Source organism: Leptopilina boulardi, unplaced genomic scaffold (genome assembly GCF_019393585.1).
Source record: "Leptopilina boulardi isolate dan_hultmark-lab unplaced genomic scaffold, ZJU_Lbou_2.1 LbouV2_187, whole genome shotgun sequence".
Classification (NCBI taxonomy): domain Eukaryota; kingdom Metazoa; phylum Arthropoda; class Insecta; order Hymenoptera; family Figitidae; genus Leptopilina; species Leptopilina boulardi.
In genome coordinates, this window is record NW_026137737.1 from 202,056 (window position 1) to 220,984 (window position 18,929).

An 18,929-nucleotide genomic window follows, 5' to 3' on the forward strand; every position below is an offset into this window, starting at 1 on the left:
TCGTCTAAAATCTTAATCTTCTTCCTTTTTGTTTTGAAAATAAAAATAAATATATATATATATGTGCATACCTGTATTAGAGTCCCTGAAAATTTTAATAAAAAAATTTAAAAATTATTACCTAAGTTCTCAGAGTTAATCCTTATCAACAAAGGTTCTATTATCTAAGGGTATTGTTCCATGTAATAAATGGGAGAAAAGAAATTATTACTTGGGTCCTCAGAGTTAATTCTCATTGATTATTTAACAAAGGTTCTATTGTCCAAGGGTTGCTTTTTTGTGGTAATTAATCCGGGGTTTTAATACAAGTGTATATATATGTATATATGGTATCTGTAATGAACTACTGATTAATCATATAAGAGTGTCCTTTTGCACTTATTGGCTGATCAGTAGTTACTCATTCATAGTTCTCTAATTCTATTGGATATTGGTAGTTGTATTGGATAAAAGGCAAAATTTGTTATATTGAATTAAAGGCAAAATTGGTTATATTTAATAAATGGCAAAATTTGTTATATTGGAGAGAGTGAGCGAGAGGATTAAAGATATTTAGATTTTCATGAATCAAAAATAAAATTAAACGAAGTATACTATGGCCAACATAAAAGAGTATGTTATTTTGAGTGATGAAGATTTAAAAATTGTTAAAAATAGAAATAAATTGTTAAATGACATGCATATGTACAAATTTGAAGATTTATTAAGAAAAGATTCCAATTCTTTTTTCAATATGCAAAGTACTTATACTTTTATAGCCTTAATGAGGGGTGTTTAAATGTGCATCAAATGAAATATTTAATTAGATTGTTCCCTTTTAAACCAACAGTAGTTTTTGTAGTTGTTGATCAACAACCTTTTGGTAGTGTTGAGTGTGGAGTATATGCAATAGCATTTGCAACATCTATATTTTTTAACGTAATGTCAAACAGCGTAAATTATGAAACTGATAATAACAGAATGAGAAACCATTTAAAGTCAATGTTTGAAAATAATCGCTTAAATCATTTTCCGTCAATAAGAACGTCTCACAATAGGAATTCGATAATAGAGAATGATTGGAACCGTCTTTTCATAAATCGAGCTCAGGAACTTAAAAATAATATTTTGAACCCTTGTTCTGTTTTAATACTTTTCCCAGCAATAATATTAACAGAGTTCTATTAACACAATATTTAGAAATTAAACATTCTCTAAATGACACTAGTGAAGAGAAAATAATTCGTACAACTAATAATAATATGAACAAAATTTCACCACTTGAATATTCAGAAATGAAGTATTTTCTGAGTGAAGAAATTGATAAAAAGATAATTCTAGGAATTAAAGAAAAGGGAAGGCAACGCGCGAAGTTACATATGAACAGAAAATAATTAGACAAGAGAATGGTAGATTGAGAAAACGTAATCGTAATGAAACAGAAACAGAAATACAAAAGAAAGAGCGCAAAAAAAATTTGACTTGCAAAAAAAGAAATTATCTATAGAAACTAAAGATGAAAAGAAAATACACAAGGATAAAAATTTGGCATGTAGGGAAAGAAAAATATCAATGGAAACTCAAGATGAAAAGAAAGTGCGTCAAGAAAATAATTTGTCATGTAAGAAGAACAAATTTTCTACGGAAACGGAAGATGAAAAGAAAGTGCGTCAAGAAAAGAATTTGGCATGTGAAAACGATAACCGAAATAAAAAAGTGTAAGAGATGCAATAATGTCTTAAACTTTTCAATAAAAGTAAGGTTCCACAGAATTATTTAGGTTTGATGAATGTAGAATGTAAGTTTTGTTATGTGTTACATTTTCTGTGTGAGAGACCGTCACATAGATTATTTAGTAGTTGCTGTCATAAGGGAAAAGTAAAGTTAAGCGCCCAAGTAGCACGGAATATTGGTTGATTGTAACATTGATATCAAGTGGGAATATTCCCGTGACATTCAGGCGATATCATAATGTCTTTACGGGGACATTCCTCGGTGATATTCACGTGTGATTCGTATGATATTGAGGGAATATTCCCGTGAAATTTGTGTGATATTGAGGGAATATTCCAGTGATATTAATAAGATAATTTATAAAATTCTAACAAAATTTCAATTTTTTTTATTGATTTATTTGTTTAATTAAATATTCAAAATAAACAACATTTTAGAATTTTCTAAATTACAGGAATATTGTCTCAATATCACAGGGATATTCCCTTAATATCCCAGGAATATTTTCTTAATATTGCGTGAATTTCACGGGAATATTCCCTCAGTACCATACAAATATCACGCGAATTTCACAAGAATATCACCGTAGAATGTCCCCATGAAGCGGACATTGTGATATCGCCTGAATGTCACAACAATATTCCCGCTTGATATCACCTTGACATTCAAGCAATATTCCGTGCTCCTTGGGTGGTAGATTTAATATGAAGAAATTTTTTGTAAATTTCTAATATTAAATTTTTTGAAAAAAAAGAAGTGAATAAAGATATGGTTAATGCACACGAGCAACGTAGTCGGCCGCTTGCGGACGACAAAGTTGCTAGTATATTTATAATTATTATTGTTAATTACATAACCCATTTATAGCTTTTGTTTAAAAGTCCAAAACTTCAATATATTCACTCATTTATTCTATCATCTTGCTATCAGTTTCCAATTTTAATTGTTTCTTAAATTTGTTTTAACTATATTATTATTCCCTCTACCCTCAGAAACCTTCCTATCTCGGTAACAACTTGCATGTTTGGATTGTATATAAGTGAATCCCATTGTGTATCAGTCATAGGAGTTGATTTGAATTTCCGAGATACAAAGTTCCTGAAGGCATCTCTTCCTTCTTCGAACAGATCACATTCAAAAACATAATGACGTAGGGAGCTGATTTCTGCTCCACATTTACACTCTGGTGAGATATTCCAATTCATTCTCAGGAACTGTTCTCCAGTGCATACGTGACCCGTCCTCATTCTGGTTATTAAATTTACGGTAGATCTCGGCAAGTCGTATCCCCGGAACCATGGTCTCTCCGTTTTTTCATTTATATATTCGAAATATTTTTGTCTAGTTCTTTCTATTGGGAAAAATGGCCATTCTCTTTTTTTTGTTGCTTCAAAATCTCTATCGATCATTTTTTTAATATCAATCCTATTTGGTTTCGATTTGACGCCTGCAAGGAAATTTCCTGACATCTTTGCCAATCTGTCAGCTTCATTATTACCTGATATTTGCGAGTGAGAGGGGATCCACACCAATCGTATGTCTCCTCCTCTCATCACTTTTGTTCTTATCTCATCAACAATGTCAAATATTATTTTGTCAGAGAGAGAGAGTCTGTCAGTCTGTTTTGTAAAAGAGTCAGTGCTCTCAACGAATCAGTACATATCACCGCCCTGTAAATTCCCATTGTTTCTATGCACTTCAGAGCTAGCAAAATAGCATTTAGCTCCGCAGATAGAGCCGAGTAACAGTCAGTCAGTTTTGTCCCCTGTCTATATCCCAAAGATGGAATAAAAATACCTGCACCTGATCTACTTCCCGATTCCAGATAGGATCCGTCCGTATAAATTACCACGTAACCCTGAAATTCCCGATCAAGAAACCCATCTAACACTAGTTCCGGAGAATCAGCCATTCTGACTTCATATCCTATCTCGGTATCAAAGAAAGGCTCAACATCATAAACCACATTAACCCAATCCTGGTCGAAATAAGCTGGTCGTTTCGGGATATCTAAGTTTTTCATCATACTGTTTATTGGGTCGATATATATGACCGGAGGAAAGTTGCTTGCATACTTCGGGTAGTTCTTTCTATTTTTTGCCCTATGCGAAATGTTAATAAGACTCTGTCCTACGGGGTTACCTGACCAGCTACTCAATCTCAGGGCATTTCTATTTAAGTGGAGGGATCTCCTCAAACCCAATGGGGACTCACCTGCCTCTGATAAGAGGATTGGGATTGGTGTTGTTCTCATACAGCCCATAGCAATGCGAAGTGCACTGTTCTGGACTTTATCCAATCTTCGCAGAGTCGTTTTGTTGGCGCCTGCTATTAGAATCGAACCCCACTCCAGAAGCGCCCAGGGGAATCCTTTGTAGACCATCAGCATGGATCCTGGATCCGCTCCATAAGTCACCTTTGCCAGCGTTCTAAGCACATTTAGTGATTGTGATGCTTTCCCCTCAATATATCTTATGTGGGGTTCCCATGTGAGTTTACTATCCAAAATTACTCCAAGGTAAAAAAGTGTTGGAGTATTTGGAATTGTCTCATTTTCAATACTGATCCCCTATATTAAAAATTCCACATTTGTTCTACTAAAAGTACAGAATTGACTCTTAGTCGGGGACAGTTTAAATCCAAGTCTTTTAAGATACGGGGTGATCAAACTGGCCGCCTCACAGTGGCCGATTTCCCGAAAAACCTGGCCAAAAATCGAAAAATGATACGATTTCAATCAAAATTGGTATACCCATGTTTTTTGGGCTTCTGAATTCAAATTTTACATTGGTTGTGTCAAATTCAAAATGGCGGATCCAAAATGGCCGTTTAGATTTTAAAAAACTTTGCTGAAAATCGAAAAATGAAACGGTTTCAATCAAAATTGGTATACCCATGTTTTTTGGGCTTCTGAATTCAAATTTTACATTGGTTGTGTCAAATTCAAAATGGCGGATCCAAAATGGCCGTTTAGATTTTAAAAAACTTTGCTGAAAATCGAAAAATGATACGGTTTCAATCAAAATTGGTATACCCATGTTTTTTGGGCTTCTGAATTCAAATTTTACATTGGTTGTGTCAAATTCAAAATGGCGGATCCAAAATGGCCGTTTAGATTTTAAAAAACTTTGCTAAAAATTAAAAAATGGTACGATTTTAACCAAACTTAGTATACTTACGTTTACTGGGTTTCTGAAATCAAATTTTACATTTGTTTTATCAAATTCAATATGGCGGATCCAAAATATTTGCTGGTATTATAAAATTGCGTATATGTGTTAGAGTTTATTTTTTTTAAATTACAGAATTTTAGTTTAAAGCGAATGCGAATGAAGAAAAAGTCAGTCTTTCACGTTCAGTTGCACCGCCGGCCGTTGCAACGCGCTGTCGGTAAACCGCGCTGGGTGAAATAAAAAGTGATACCAAAACTGCAGGGGCAGCTTGGGGCAGCTGATTTCAATTAAAATGAATCAAAAATATATTCTAGTTTATGATAATACCAGGTAGGGCGCGGATATCGGTGGATTTCACAACTATTTTCATGATTTACGTTGATAAAACAATACAAAAATCGTAGCCATGAATAGCGATGTTTAATGTCATTTTTTAAAAACTGTACGTTTTAAATGTGATGATAAATACATTCAACCTATTTCATACACCTTTGTTAATAATTCCCAAAAAAAGATATTCAAAAATCTGCTGTATATTAGTATATTTTCACTATTTTAACTGTGACGAAAATTTATAGTTATGAAACGTTCTGAGTAAATCTCTGGCAAAGATCACTTTTACTTGTTCACATAATAAATTGGTGATAAAAAAAGTGTAATTTTTTTCGCAAAATTATGCAGTGAACCCTCCTTTATAATATTCAATAATAAAAAGTATAAATTTCTAAAAAAAAATTTTTGACTTTTGGCCAGGTTTTTCGGGAAATCGGCCACTGTGCGCCTCCTCTATTAGAGCCTGGCCCTCGTTCACGTTTCCGTTTTCAAAGTAAGCATAGAGGAGTATGTCATCCGCAAATTGTCGTATCTTCACTCCCTCCGGCAGTGTTTCTTGAATTCCTCTTAGTGCTAAATTAAACAATAGTGGGGACAATACCCCTCCCTGCGGGACACCCACTCCTCATTCTCGGCTCGGCGATTTGTCATCAAAGGATAAGTGCCTCTTCGTGATCATAAATGAGACAAAATTTATTATCCTGGTTGGGGCGTTTACTCTCTCAAGCTCACCCACCACCTCCGCCGGCAAAAGCGCATTGAAGGCCCCTTTAATGTCCAGAGCCACCGCCACTGTACCCTTTCCCTCTGTGAATCCCTCCAGGATGTCCGATGCCAATGCTATCACACAGTCCATTGCAGACCTTTCCTTTCTGAACCCAAATTGATGATCAGGAATCAGGTCATTACTCTCTACAAAGTGTTCCAACCTGCAGTTTATCATCCTTTCCATAATTTTGCCCGGGGATGGGGTTAAGGACACCGGTCTGGTACCCTTTCCTCCTGGTTTCGGGATAAATTTAACCAGCGTCCTGCGCCACATTTCCGGATACTGTCCTGTAATAAAACATTCATTAAAGATTCTAAACATAATATACAGATAATCCCTTGGTAATTTTCTTATTATTTCATAGGAAATTTGGTCTATACCCGGAGCAGAGTTTTTTTACACTTTTTAAGAGTAGAATAAAATTCTTTCTTTGTGAATGGCTAATTATAAGGATCCTCGACATTTATTTGGGTATTGATTACATGCGGTATAGGTTTAACATCCTCTCTCACTAATTCATCTTGCAGTCGTTTTAATTCTTCTGAACACAGATCATTTGTGTTACTAATATTAGCCGCTCTCTTTCCCGCAAATGCTCCGATGAGGCCCCATATTCTTTTGACACCCATTTTTGGGGAAATTGAATTACATAATTCCCTGAAAGATTGTTTTTTTTGATTTGCAAGTATCTTATTAGTTTCCCTTTCAATTTCTATATATTTATTTAAATTATTTCTATTCGGGTTTTTGCTATATTCTTTTCTAGCCGTTTTTTTCTTTAGCGCCGCTTGATCACATTCCGGGGTCCACCAGGATGGTTTAACAGGAGAGAAGGTTTTATTGTTACTTGGAATATAAGCCCCGGAATCCAACAGACCTTCAACTATCACTTTCGTAAATTGTTCATATTTTTTTATACAATTCAATTCAACATTTTCTATTTCATGTTTTCTTTCATCAAGTTTTACATAGAACCCTCCCTATTCCACTTTCCCAATCCGTAATCGATTCGAACTGGTACACACTGTATCCACTTCCAGAAAGATCGTCAATAAAACCAGGAAATGATCGCTTCCATACGCGTCGTCGGTTGTTTTTGCATAGCAGGTAGTTGCCAATGTCGCCGACACCATGCATAGATCCAATATCCCTGCCGTATCATTCCCTGGAAATTTATAGGTTGGTGTTCCATCATTCATTAATACCAATTCTTTCTGTTCTTGGAATTGAATCATCATTCTCCCCAATCGGTTCGAACGGGTCACCTTAGGTTGATCCGTCTCAAAGTTCACAAAATGGGCATTAAAGTCCCCCATGACAATAATTTGACCGTCATCAGGTATTTGATCGAACATTTCTATCATATGGTCAAGTTTGATTTTAGAATTGGGAGGAATATACACTGATACAAAATACAGAGGACCCAATTGCGAATTCAACCTTACCCCGACCGCCTCGCAAAAATTTGACCAAGATCCTTTCAAATTTAGATTGGAAAATACATACTTGTTCCGAATAATAAACATTGTTCCCCCTCCATTAATCCCCTGTTCACGGTCCCCTCTAACTACATTATATCCCCTTATATTCCAATTTTTATATTTCAACGAAAGCCACGTTTCCGATACCGATAACAAATCTAAATTATACTGATAAATGAGTGTTTCTATTTGGGTCTTTTTTTGTAACACACTTCGTGCATTCCACGTAGCACATTTGAAAAGGTTATCTTTATTTTGTTGTGGCTGCATTTTTAAAATAAAATCGAATTTCAATATATTTATTTCTATTTCTAAGTAATTAATTAAACCTTTTAATCCACTTCAACAATAATATTGCTGTTATTCTCTCTTATACCTAATTATAACTTATTTTATTTTATTTTACAGTAGTTTTATTGTTTTAATTATTTTATTTAAAAAAGATGTTTTCTAATTATACTTATTCAATTAGTTTTTATAGATTTTTTAGCTGAACTAATGAGCACATTTATTAATTACTTTAAGCGACCTCGTCAGTGGGATTCACTATATTCGTAATGTCCATCGGGCTTGCCTCTTTCGAGCCATCTTGAGTGGTGTTTTCCTCTGTTTGACATCCCTCCATAATAATTCCATATATTTTCGTTAATTCTTGATTTACTCCCTCTTTCGCCTCTTTATCACTGTCAAATGTTTTTGAATAGATTCGCTTAGTTGTTTGTTGATTACTTTTTCCTTCTTCCCTTTTCCCGAAGTTTTCCCTGTCCTCTATCATCTCCTCATCTGATTTTTGGGTATCTTTATTCTGATTGGCAATTTGTTCGTTCTCTTGCTTATCGCTCCTTTGTTTATCTTCGGCTTCCCGAGGTGGGGATTTCGCTCCCTGACATTTGATGCCTTTTCTTTCCAATTTGAGTCTCGCTTCTTCCTTTGTACAGTTACTCAAATATCTCTCCTTCATCACCTCAAATTCATATTTAAAAACCAAGCACTGACTTGAAGACGCCTTATGATTTCCCGAGCAATTGATACAGTAATCCGCGGCTAGGAAGTTGTTACATTCATCTGTTGCGTGCTTGTCTCCACAGAATTCACACGTATTATGTGTAGCCCTGCATTGAGAATAGACATGACCAAATGCCTGACATTTATGACACCTTTTCGGGATCGGAATTGTGGGGGTGATGTAGTGGGCCACTCCGTATATAAAAAGTTTTCGCGGAATTCTTTTTAGTCTAAAAGTAAGGTCAATGATGTCTTGTGCGTTACCGCCCCTTTGGAACCTCCTACTGGCGGAGACCAAGAAAGTTCTTGATTCATCGTCCATCATCTTGACGACATCCGTGACCGAGTAATATGAATCTACCTTGATGAATCCTTTTTTGTTCATTATTCCCTCCGGGATAAATGACCTATAACCGGTACCCTTCAAATCTTCCGATTCAAGCAAGTAATTCGCATCAGCAATTTCATCACAGTACACTTTTATTTGATTTTTACCACTAATATAAATTTTCCTTTCCCCCTCCACAAAATCACTAATAAATTTCCCTATTGAGATCGGGTCGAGCCTGCCTAAATTGTGATCTGGTATTGTTGACTCCATCAAAACCAGATACGGTGGGCCAAATGATTCACTATAAGATTGGTTTAAATTAAGTTGTTGAGCGTCTCTTAATTTCCACACAAGTCTAGGGTTTGCTATACTACTCATGAACTGTTGTCCCCCCTTACCGGCTTCATTACCCGTTTGTTGGCTATCTTGACTCTGTCTAGGAGAACTTGTTACAATGTTAGTATTATTTGGATCTGGGATCTCTAATTCGCGAGCTAATTCATTATTGGTTAAGCCCGTGATAACACTCCTAAATTTCTTTTTGGTTTGAGTAACTCTAGAAATGTTTGGGGAGGATGTTGTTGTTTGCTCTAAATCCCGTTTGTTATGTCTGTCTTGTATTTCTGTCTGAGTATTAGGTAAGTTAAGTGTATTTTTCTCTAATCTTGTATATAGTTTCCGTGTTGTGTTTCTTAGTCGATCAATTGAGTTTGAAAATTCATCTTTATCCTTCTCCTTAATTAATTGTACCTCGTCAGCTTTAGTTACAACAGCAGAGATACCCGGCACCGGAGACCCGGCCCGCCCCAGCTTCTCTGACTTTATCTTTATTGCGCCTTTTCCTCGGCCCGCCATTCTCAGCTTATATTTACTGAGACTATCCAGGGACGAGTTACGACTGCTACCGGAGCCCTCCTTATTTGGCATTATCCCAGCTGGTATTACTTTAATTGATCTGTAGAAAATTCAAAATTATATAAATACTTAATTTATTATATTTAATTTATTTTATTTTATTTTAATTTATTTTAATTTATTAAAGCATGTTCTTATCATTAGTTCAAGCTATTCTCTTTAATCAGTCGTAATTTTATTCAGTCAAGCAATTGTTTAGATACTACTTTTATTTTACTTTTACATTAATCTAGCATTTAAATATTTTGTTATCTATTTTACACATGCCTGATAGCAAATAGACAGACAATATTGAACTTTAATTATTGTTCTGTCCGCAATCAATCTGTTTTGATTCTATCTATTCATTTATATTTCCCAGATATCATTGATTTCAAAAGTTATTTATTGTTAATTCTAAGTCTCTTCAGTTCTTACAAACCAAATCAAACCAAACAAAGCGCAAACAAGGTCAAACCAAATAAAGCTCTCAGATCAACAATATACCATTCCAATAATATTATCTTTCAAAGATCCCTCAAATTTATCCAGTTCTGTCCACTCAGCCATTAAATCAATTTTACTCATTAATATTCTTGCAAATCAAAGAACAAAACCGTAGAAGGTGTGATAAGGTGTAATGGGAATTGTTTGTGGACAGGCCAAGTGCATCTAGATGGGATTAGCTAGGTAAATTTGGTGTACTTAGTGTGGTCCTTATTTTAGGAAATACCGGTGTAAGCAATTACATTCTCTCCTTCTACTTGCCGCTTGTATCAGGTCTTCTAAGCAAGCTACAGATCAGGCTTCTTTGGTTCTACTATTTATTTATTTTAGAGACTTACTTTAATTATTGTTATCTGTTATTATTTCTCTCAGTTATCTCTTTCCTGTTAATATATCTGGAAAGTTTACTGTTTTATAGGTTAGATTGGCAGCCACGTGATTTCTCCTAAGTAAACGACTTTAAAAGTCCAATTGTTTAAATTTGATTCCAACTTTTCACCACTTTTCTATCGAATTATAATATCACTATTTTATTTCATTGTTTGTAATATCACAATATTTTATTTATTTCACTTGTAACGTTTATCTGGTATAGCGTTATTATTAAACGCCTATTACTTTTCTCTATCACATCCTTACTCACCAAATGCTCGATTCGGTCCTCTAATAGAGCAGAATCGTGGTATGTTGATTTAACTGCGCGACCTGTGTCAATTCAATGCCAACGCTGTGAAGTAGGCCCAGTTTGTTAAATCATCGTTTCTCTTTTCCCCGTGTGCTGTCTTCACCTAAAAAAAAGTAACGTAGGAAAGAGTACTAACGCCCAAAGGTTACGATCCTACTTCCCAGACAGCACCGTTTTTCGCAGGGAGTTCGCGGGGAGTTCCCCGTGTTAAGTTCGGAAACTAAGTTGGGGAGCTTCAGGGGAAGTTCAGGCGAGCTCTATATGTCCTCGGTTTTATAACTCGCGGTGCGAAGTTCAGGATAGTTATCCGATTAAGTTTGCCGAAAAATTGTGGATAAAAGTTTAGGAAATATTACATTTTGAGTTTTACAGAAATTTGCTTTGTGAATTTCTTTAAAACTATCTCCGGAAAGTACTCTAAAGATATATAGACAAATTTCCTGTAAAATTAAAATGCAAGTTTTCAGTGAATTTTATAAGGTAAGTTTATTATAAATGTTTTATAATATTTATTAAATAAAAGTAAAATTAAAAAAATTTATTTTTCCCTTATTGCGCTTTCTTTTATTTTTCCCCAACATTAACGGCGCAATTTTCGGAAATAAATTTGGAGGAGCTGGGGATTGAACCCGGACGCGCAACACAACAGCCAAGAACCCTAACCACTAAACTAACCAACGACCTGAAGGTGGGTAACTTTCGGGTCTTTATAATCTGCAAGCCTTGTCGTCATCAGTTGACACGAATGGCGGGAAAATTTAAAAATGTTTTCAACGAAATATTTTTAAATTCTATTATTAAATTAGTGTCATAATTAAAAGGGCATTGAAATAATATTGCAATGTTAATATTAATATTATTTGTGAAACTAGTAGCTATATAAAACGATTTAAAGTAATTCTTTAAAAATGAAATTTATTAAATACTGAATCTCGTTATAAAAAATTCTGGACTTGTCAAATTTTTATTAAATTATTATTTAATTAAAAGTAACATAATTAGAAAAACTTTTTGAACATTTATCAACGTATGTTTATGGCTTTTATCATTAATTAATTAATTACATTTACCGAGATGTATGGTGGACATTTAAATCGTCAATTTGTAATTTGATAAATTAATTTAAAAATTAAAGTATCTGCATTTTATAATAAATATTTATAATTATTTGTCAATAATAACATAAATTATTTATAATAATTGTAAATAAATTTCTTGCATTCTTTAAATCAAAATTTTTTATACAACGCAATGTTTTTTCATATTTTTTATAATAAAAAAACTTATTATTAATTTTTATATCTATAAATTAATTAAAAATTGTAATTAGCTACGATTATTTCATTTATATTTTTAACTATTTAATATTATTTAAGTATTAATATTTAATATATTATTATTTAATAAATATTTACCTATTGAGCAATGTTGTGAATTGACCAGGGAAAAACAGGAAAAAGCTTTATTGCTGGATTTTAAGACGGTTACGTGAAAAACTTGTCTTTTTTCAAAATTCGATAAAGACATAATTTTTATTTAAGACTTTTAGAAAATTGTAAAAACAATTGTATTTCCAAAACGGTTCACAGTTATTTGAAAAAACAATTATCCCACAAAACTAGATTTTAATACTTTTTTTAAATCTAATAAAAGTGACTGGATGAGTTAAATCCTTCTATAATTAAATTGATGTTGGTACAATAAAAAAATCCTTCCTTTTTTATTTAAATTTTGAATCAATTTTTGTAAATACATAAATTTTTTTTAAATTACTATATATATTATACGACTTGTTACAGTGTGTTTTGTGTTTTAATACAGATATGTTTTTTTATTATAAAAAATATGAAAAAACATTGCGTTGTATAAAAAATTTTGATTTAAAGAATGCAAGAAATTTATTTACAATTATTATAAATAATTTATGTTATTATTGACAAATAATTATAAATATTTATTATAAAATGCAGATACTTTAATTTTTAAATTAATTTATCAAATTACAAATTGACGATTTAAATGTCCACCATACATCTCGGTAAATGTAATTAATTAATTAATGATAAAAGCCATAAACATACGTTGATAAGTGTTCAAAAAGTTTTTCTAATTATGTTACTTTTAATTGAATAATAATTTAATAAAAATTTGACAAGTCCAGAATTTTTTATAACGAGATTCAGTATTTAACAAATTTCATTTTTAAAGAATTACCTTAAATCGTTTTATATAGCTGCTAGTTTCACAAATAATATTAATATTAACATTGCAATATTATTTCAATGCCCTTTTAATTATGACACTAATTTAATAATAGAATTTAAAAATATTTCGTTGAAAACATTTTTAAATTTTCCCGCCATTCGTGTCAACTGATGACGACAAGGCTTGCAGATTATAAAGACCCGAAAGTTACCCACCTTCAGGTCGTTGGTTAGGTTAGTGGTTAGGGTTCTTGGCTGTTGTGTTGCGCGTCCGGGTTCAATCCGCAGCTCCTCCAAATTTATTTCCGAAAATTGCGCCGTTAATGTTGGGGAAAAATAAAAGAAAGCGCAATAAGGGAAAAATGAATTTTTTTAATTTTACTTTTATTTAATAAATATTATAAAACATTTATAATAAACTTACCTTATAAAATTCACTGAAAACTTGCATTTTAATTTTACAGGAAATTTGTCTATATATCTTTAGAGTACTTTCCGGAGATAGTTTTAAAGAAATTCACAAAGCAAATTTCTGTAAAACTCAAAATTTAATATTTCCTAAACTTTTATCCACAATTTTTCGGCAAACTTAATCGGATAACTATCCTGAACTTCGCACAGCGAGTTATAAAACCGAGGACATATAGAGCTCGCCTGAACTTCCCCTGAAGCTCCCCAACTTAGTTTCCGAACTTAACACGGGGAGCTCCCCGCGAACTCCCTGCGAAAAACGGTGCTGTCTGGGTTCTTTATTGGCAGCTACAATAAACTTAAATATTTTCGCTGGCACAGATTTGACGCACGTTTACAGACGGCGTGCACTCGACTCGCAGGTAAGTAAAAAAAATTTTTTTTTGTTTCATAAGATAAAATAATAATAATTTAATAACTTTTTAAAAATAAATTGTGTTTTACCAATGTATAATACATGATGTATGGACTGTTTTACCTATCCAAATTTAAGCATTTATTTTTAAATGAATAAAATAAAATATTTTTTTTTCTTAATGCCACATAATTAATCTTTAATTTCCCGTTTAGAACGGTTAGATATCTTATTTTTTCAAAAAGTTATGATTTTTTAATGAATAGCTGTTTTTTTAACTGATTTTCTCCATTTGTTTATAAAAAATAAATGCAACAATAAATTTTTTTAGCATTTTTATCATTAATATAAGGAGTTGAGGGTTGTAAAAAGTATCAAGAATTTTTTTGAGCACATTAACAGAAGGTGCTGAAAAAACGTTTACAGACGAATGGTTAAAGAACTACTCTAAATCATGGATTACAGGAATAAAGAATATGTTTTGTTTGCTTCAAAATTCAAATCTGAATTTTAATTAACGTTCTGATTTAAGAACAATGGCTTACTTCAATTTAAAAAGATTTAAATGTAGAAGGAAAAAATATTTTCATTTTTGTTTTGGAGAAGTCTTTTGAGATTATCTAATCTAGCCAATCTAACTGCCAATCTCTTGACATAGCGTTGTCAAGGAAAACCCATGAATCTTTACGAAAAATGCCTAAAAATGACTATGTACCCCCCCCCCTACTAGCCACATCTTTTGCCATAAAGATCTCAAATTTGGTACACTTATGTAGTTTTATGTGAAAATTACAGGAAAAATATAGCGAACTTGATTCAGATCAATTTACATAGCGTTGTCAAGGAAAAAAAAATTCGAAAAAAACGGTTTACCTCCCCCCCCCTAGCGCACACAATATTCAATCCAGACAGTTCATATTTGGTGTACAAATGTATTTTTGCTTTAAAATTACAGGGAAAAAGTTATGAGCACGATTGGAGTTAATGATTAATTTTTATCAAATTTTTAAAGGAAAATTATAATTTTAGGGAAAGAAATGTATTTTTCGACCAAAAACTAAGAAAATTTTATCTAAAGTAATGAATGAATTGTTACACGGAAAGAAAGTTTGTAGCAATATTTGATATTATGGTATTATGATAACGATTTTCGATACTATTTTTAAGAATGATTGATATTAAAATAAGAATATTTAATATAGTTGGAAAGAAAATTTGATATAATATTTACGAAATCTGAAAATCTTTTTATTGAAACACAAAAATGTCAAATTTTAATAAGCTCTTTATCAATTTTTCTAACCAAATATTTCAAATTTCGTAATTAGAATTGTATAAAATGATATAATTATTTCAGATTTTGATGTATTTGATATGAAAATTGAAAAAGAAATATCAAAGTTAACGAGATTCGACGAAATTTGCCGAAGTTGAACGTTCGGAATTGCCCGATCCTCACCGAGTGGTAACGAAGACTGACGAAGCTCTTTAGACAAGCCCCTTTTTACCATTATCTTGATACAGACCTGAATTTCTTTTATATAATTAATTTCGAAGATTTTACAATAAATCAGTAAAAAAATTGTTCTTCAAAAAATAATAAAATATTTATATTATTTCCCAATAAATAATGATTTTTATTTATATTTTTAAACATGTTTTGATATAATTTCACCTTTCTCATAAGCGGTGTAAAATATGTCTGGTTAGTATATAAGAATGGTCACATCAGTTTTTCACATGAGCGTAAATTTGTATATGAAGCGTTATTCTGCGAATGTTATACATATTATCGTTAGTATAGGTTAGGAATAAAAATAAGCCAATCGATGTAAAACAATGCGGTGTATGTGTGTGTGCATTTAAAAGTTCATATCCTCGTCTATCCTCGAGATGAGAAAGAGATAAAACTTGGAGTTCTAACTTGGCAGCGGTAGTGACCGGACGGAATATGTTCCGGCACTCCATGCATTTTCAATCGATTTTGTTCTACCTATTATTTTTTCAAACAAGTTTTAGTTCATCTTAGTCAAGTTCTGTGTAGTAAATACTTATGATTTGTTCTGCTTCTGAAAGCAACTATATAACCTTTTTATTAAAACGTTCGTTCTACCACGTGCTCTCTGATGTGTTCTTCGAAGTTTGTTCTAATCCTGATCAGTTCTGAGTTTTGTTCTATAAGCGAGTGTGACTTCTACCCTCGCTCATCGCAACCTTTTGTAAAATATATAAAATTTTTGTGTCATCCTGAGAATCTATTTTATTGCTTCATTCTGTTCCGCGTGTTCTTTCATAAATTTTTCTGGTTTTATCTGAGTTTGAGACGGCTCACTGTTATTGTGCTGTGACCTCTGTTGTTTACAATGCTTTGTAGATCTATGTAAACATCTTTTGTATATTTGTGGTGTCACCTTGTAGTGTTGTGGTCTTCGACAGTTTAATATCTTAACTGTATACCCCTTGTTCAAGGTTTAAGTATATTTAAAGTGTTTGAAACCCGGTGTTGACATTTTACCGCGCTACAAGTACAATTGATGTTTCCCTCACAACTTGAGTTTGTCTCTCATTGTTTTGCCCAGAGGGAGCCTGACTACGGTGGTCTCACTTTAAGCAACCATTGTGTTATTTTTTCCGATTGAAACTTGGAAATTGCTATTGAGATCAATTATATATATCAATGTATGGCCTATACGTTTTGAATTCAATTCTCACATGTATTCTTCTCATGGGAGTTTATTATGATTCATGAATGGATTCAACGTATGGCAAAGTCATTTTCCTTGTACTCGACTTGTCCGTTTCCAAGCGAACAATATATTTGATTCAATCTCAATTTCCAATAAGCTGGATTTACTTTGCTGTTGTCTAACCTGTATTACCAACAGTTTAGCATATAGTGTATTCTAGAACTTTTTCGTCTTCTAAGTTTATTGTTCTGACACTCGGCTAGGCCTAAAGTCATTTAAGAAGAAGAAGAAGAAGAGATAAAACTTTGGCGTAGAATCTATTGGTGTTTCTGTCGTCATCTGTCACGACTGAACCACTTCGAATTTTTAGTATAGTTTTAACAAATTTCGAAATAATCTTTCCAAATTTTCATATAAATTTAGTAAATAACGAAGTAGTTTTTTAAGGATGAAGTTAGGTTTTATTGGTTAAACATTTTGAACTAACTTCAATTTTATAAAAATCACATGCATTAACCTGATAAAAATTGTGAAAAGTTTAAACTTAATTATCTCAAAAAGTATCTTCGGGACCAAAGCGAATTTTTTTCCAGTGTGTGTATTTAGTGATCAATTAGATATTGCCCAAGTTTTGTAATTTTTCAGTTTTCTCCAAGAAAGTTATTTACATTTGAAAATAGTGAAAATAAGCAAAGTGCCAATTTTTATTGCTTTTTATTTCACATTTATGAAGAAAAAAGGAAAAAAGTGCTAAGAAAAACTAAAAGTTAGTCACAGGTACTTTATATTTGGTAACGTTTTTTTCAATTTAATGACTTCTCTTTCTCACATTTAATAGATGAAATTTGCAAATTTAGGTTATTTGACAGGCGAACTTGAAAATCATATTTTATATATTATTTCACATATTTAAATAATTATATCAATTGATAATGATAAATTTATTCATTCTTAGTAAATTACAACAATTTTTTTTTATTTTTATGGTAAATTCTGTTTTTTTTTGCATATTTTCTAATGGCTAAAAAATTGACAGTTTTCAGCACCTCATAAACTTTAAATTCATATTTTGCAATAAATAATTAAAATTTTAATAAAATTCTTTTCATTTCGTGATCTTGATAACTTCAAAATCATTCCTGCAAAGTATTATAATTTTTAAAAATTAGTCAGCGACGACTTCATTCGAAATATAATGGATTGACCCCAATTTTTTCAATATATTTTATTACATAGTGCTGTTACTGGTATTAGAAAATAATAATAAATATGAGCTTTAAATCAATTTTTTTTTAAAACGCAAAATGCTAACAGACATTTTTTCATATCTTTTAAAGCGAAACAACTTTTATCAAAGAAATTTTTTTATAACTAGTGTATTTTTTGAGAAAAATGGAATATTTCTTAAAAAATAATAAAAAAAATTTTTTCTCTTCTACCAGAATCGGGCACAAGTTAAATTCTTATAGAAAATATTTTTCACGGTGAAGACAATCCACCAAAAAATTTTGAGCAAAAAAAAGTGGAGTTTTTGAGTAATTTTAATTTAAAGCTTTTTATTATATAAAAATGGCCGACATTTTGTTATTTTTGAATATTTTTTAATTTTTCCAACGGATTTTGAAAGAAAAATTATAGCTCTTTTAAATGAAAAAAAGAGAGATATCAAAATTACTTTAAAAGTTATAACACTTGAAAGTTTTTTTCCTAAAATTTAGGCAAACGACGTTTTAGACTTAGAAAATGAAAATCCTTATATCTTTCTAAAAAAAATGTTTTCAACATGCCCGATTTGAAATGAATTTAGTCTCTAGTTTCAGAGTTATTCCATAGTGGTCCGGAAACAGTTTGTAATTTTTACGAAGGAAGCCATATATCACAAAGGCTGGGTCTAAAGTGCCTAATGACATCTTTCACTTGACAAGTTTTTTCTATTTTTCTTTTCAATGGATCCTATCACTGATATTTTCCAACCTTGTTTTCTTTCATTTTCAAGAAATCATTTGAAAATTTATTTTTATGAAAACTGTACTACGAATGTACAATTTCGTAAATATTTATTTAAGAAATTCTAAAATTAGGAAAATTGGTAGGGATTTTACAAATACACCTTGTTTAGCAAAATTCTGTTTGGTTTTTATTTATACAATACAGATAAAATCACAAAGTCGTAAAAGAAAAACATTCAATCAATTATACATATGTATACACACCGTAAATCATTTTGTTTATCAAAAATTACCTACATTTTTAGAAGAGATACCTTCTCAAATTTTAAATCTAAAGCTCCTCGTGATTCGTAGAATAGTCAGGAGTTTCTG

General features: G+C 31.9%; 2 protein-coding genes across 2 annotated transcripts in view; both read right to left on the reverse strand.

The window, feature by feature from the left end:
- Nucleotides 1-2,678: 2,678 nt before the first annotated feature.
- On the reverse strand, nt 2,679-6,617 carry LOC127277858 (uncharacterized). Its single transcript, XM_051299252.1, has 6 exons — nt 6,471-6,617; nt 6,202-6,275; nt 5,956-6,091; nt 3,928-4,282; nt 3,380-3,705; nt 2,679-3,332 (listed from the first exon to the last, which is right to left on the reverse strand). Exons 1-6 carry the CDS (start codon nt 6,615-6,617, stop codon nt 2,679-2,681), a joined length of 1,692 nt encoding a protein of 563 aa, XP_051155209.1.
- A 12,102-nt stretch (nt 6,618-18,719) lies between these two features.
- The window catches only part of LOC127277850 (UDP-glucose:glycoprotein glucosyltransferase), a 44,846-nt gene continuing 44,636 nt past the window's right edge, over nt 18,720-18,929 (reverse strand). The window contains exon 21 of the mRNA XM_051299240.1: nt 18,720-18,926. Coding sequence (XP_051155197.1) covers nt 18,889-18,926 — 38 coding nt within the window. The 3' untranslated portion in view covers nt 18,720-18,888. The remainder of the gene's footprint in view (nt 18,927-18,929) is intronic.

What these genes read in the sequence shown, in the direction of transcription:
- LOC127277858 (XM_051299252.1), bottom strand. Translation starts at nt 6,617, where the DNA reads ATGGGTGTCAAAAGAATATGGGGCCTCATCGGAGCATTTGCGGGAAAG. An exon ending in ATGTTAAACCTATACCGCAT is followed by an intron (nt 6,276 to 6,470) that starts GTAATCAATACC and finishes GTTTTATTACAG; the next exon opens with GACAGTATCCGGAAATGTGG. An exon ending in CAATGGGAATTTACAGGGCG is followed by an intron (nt 3,333 to 3,379) that starts GTGATATGTACT and finishes TTTACAAAACAG; the next exon opens with ACTGACAGACTCTCTCTCTC.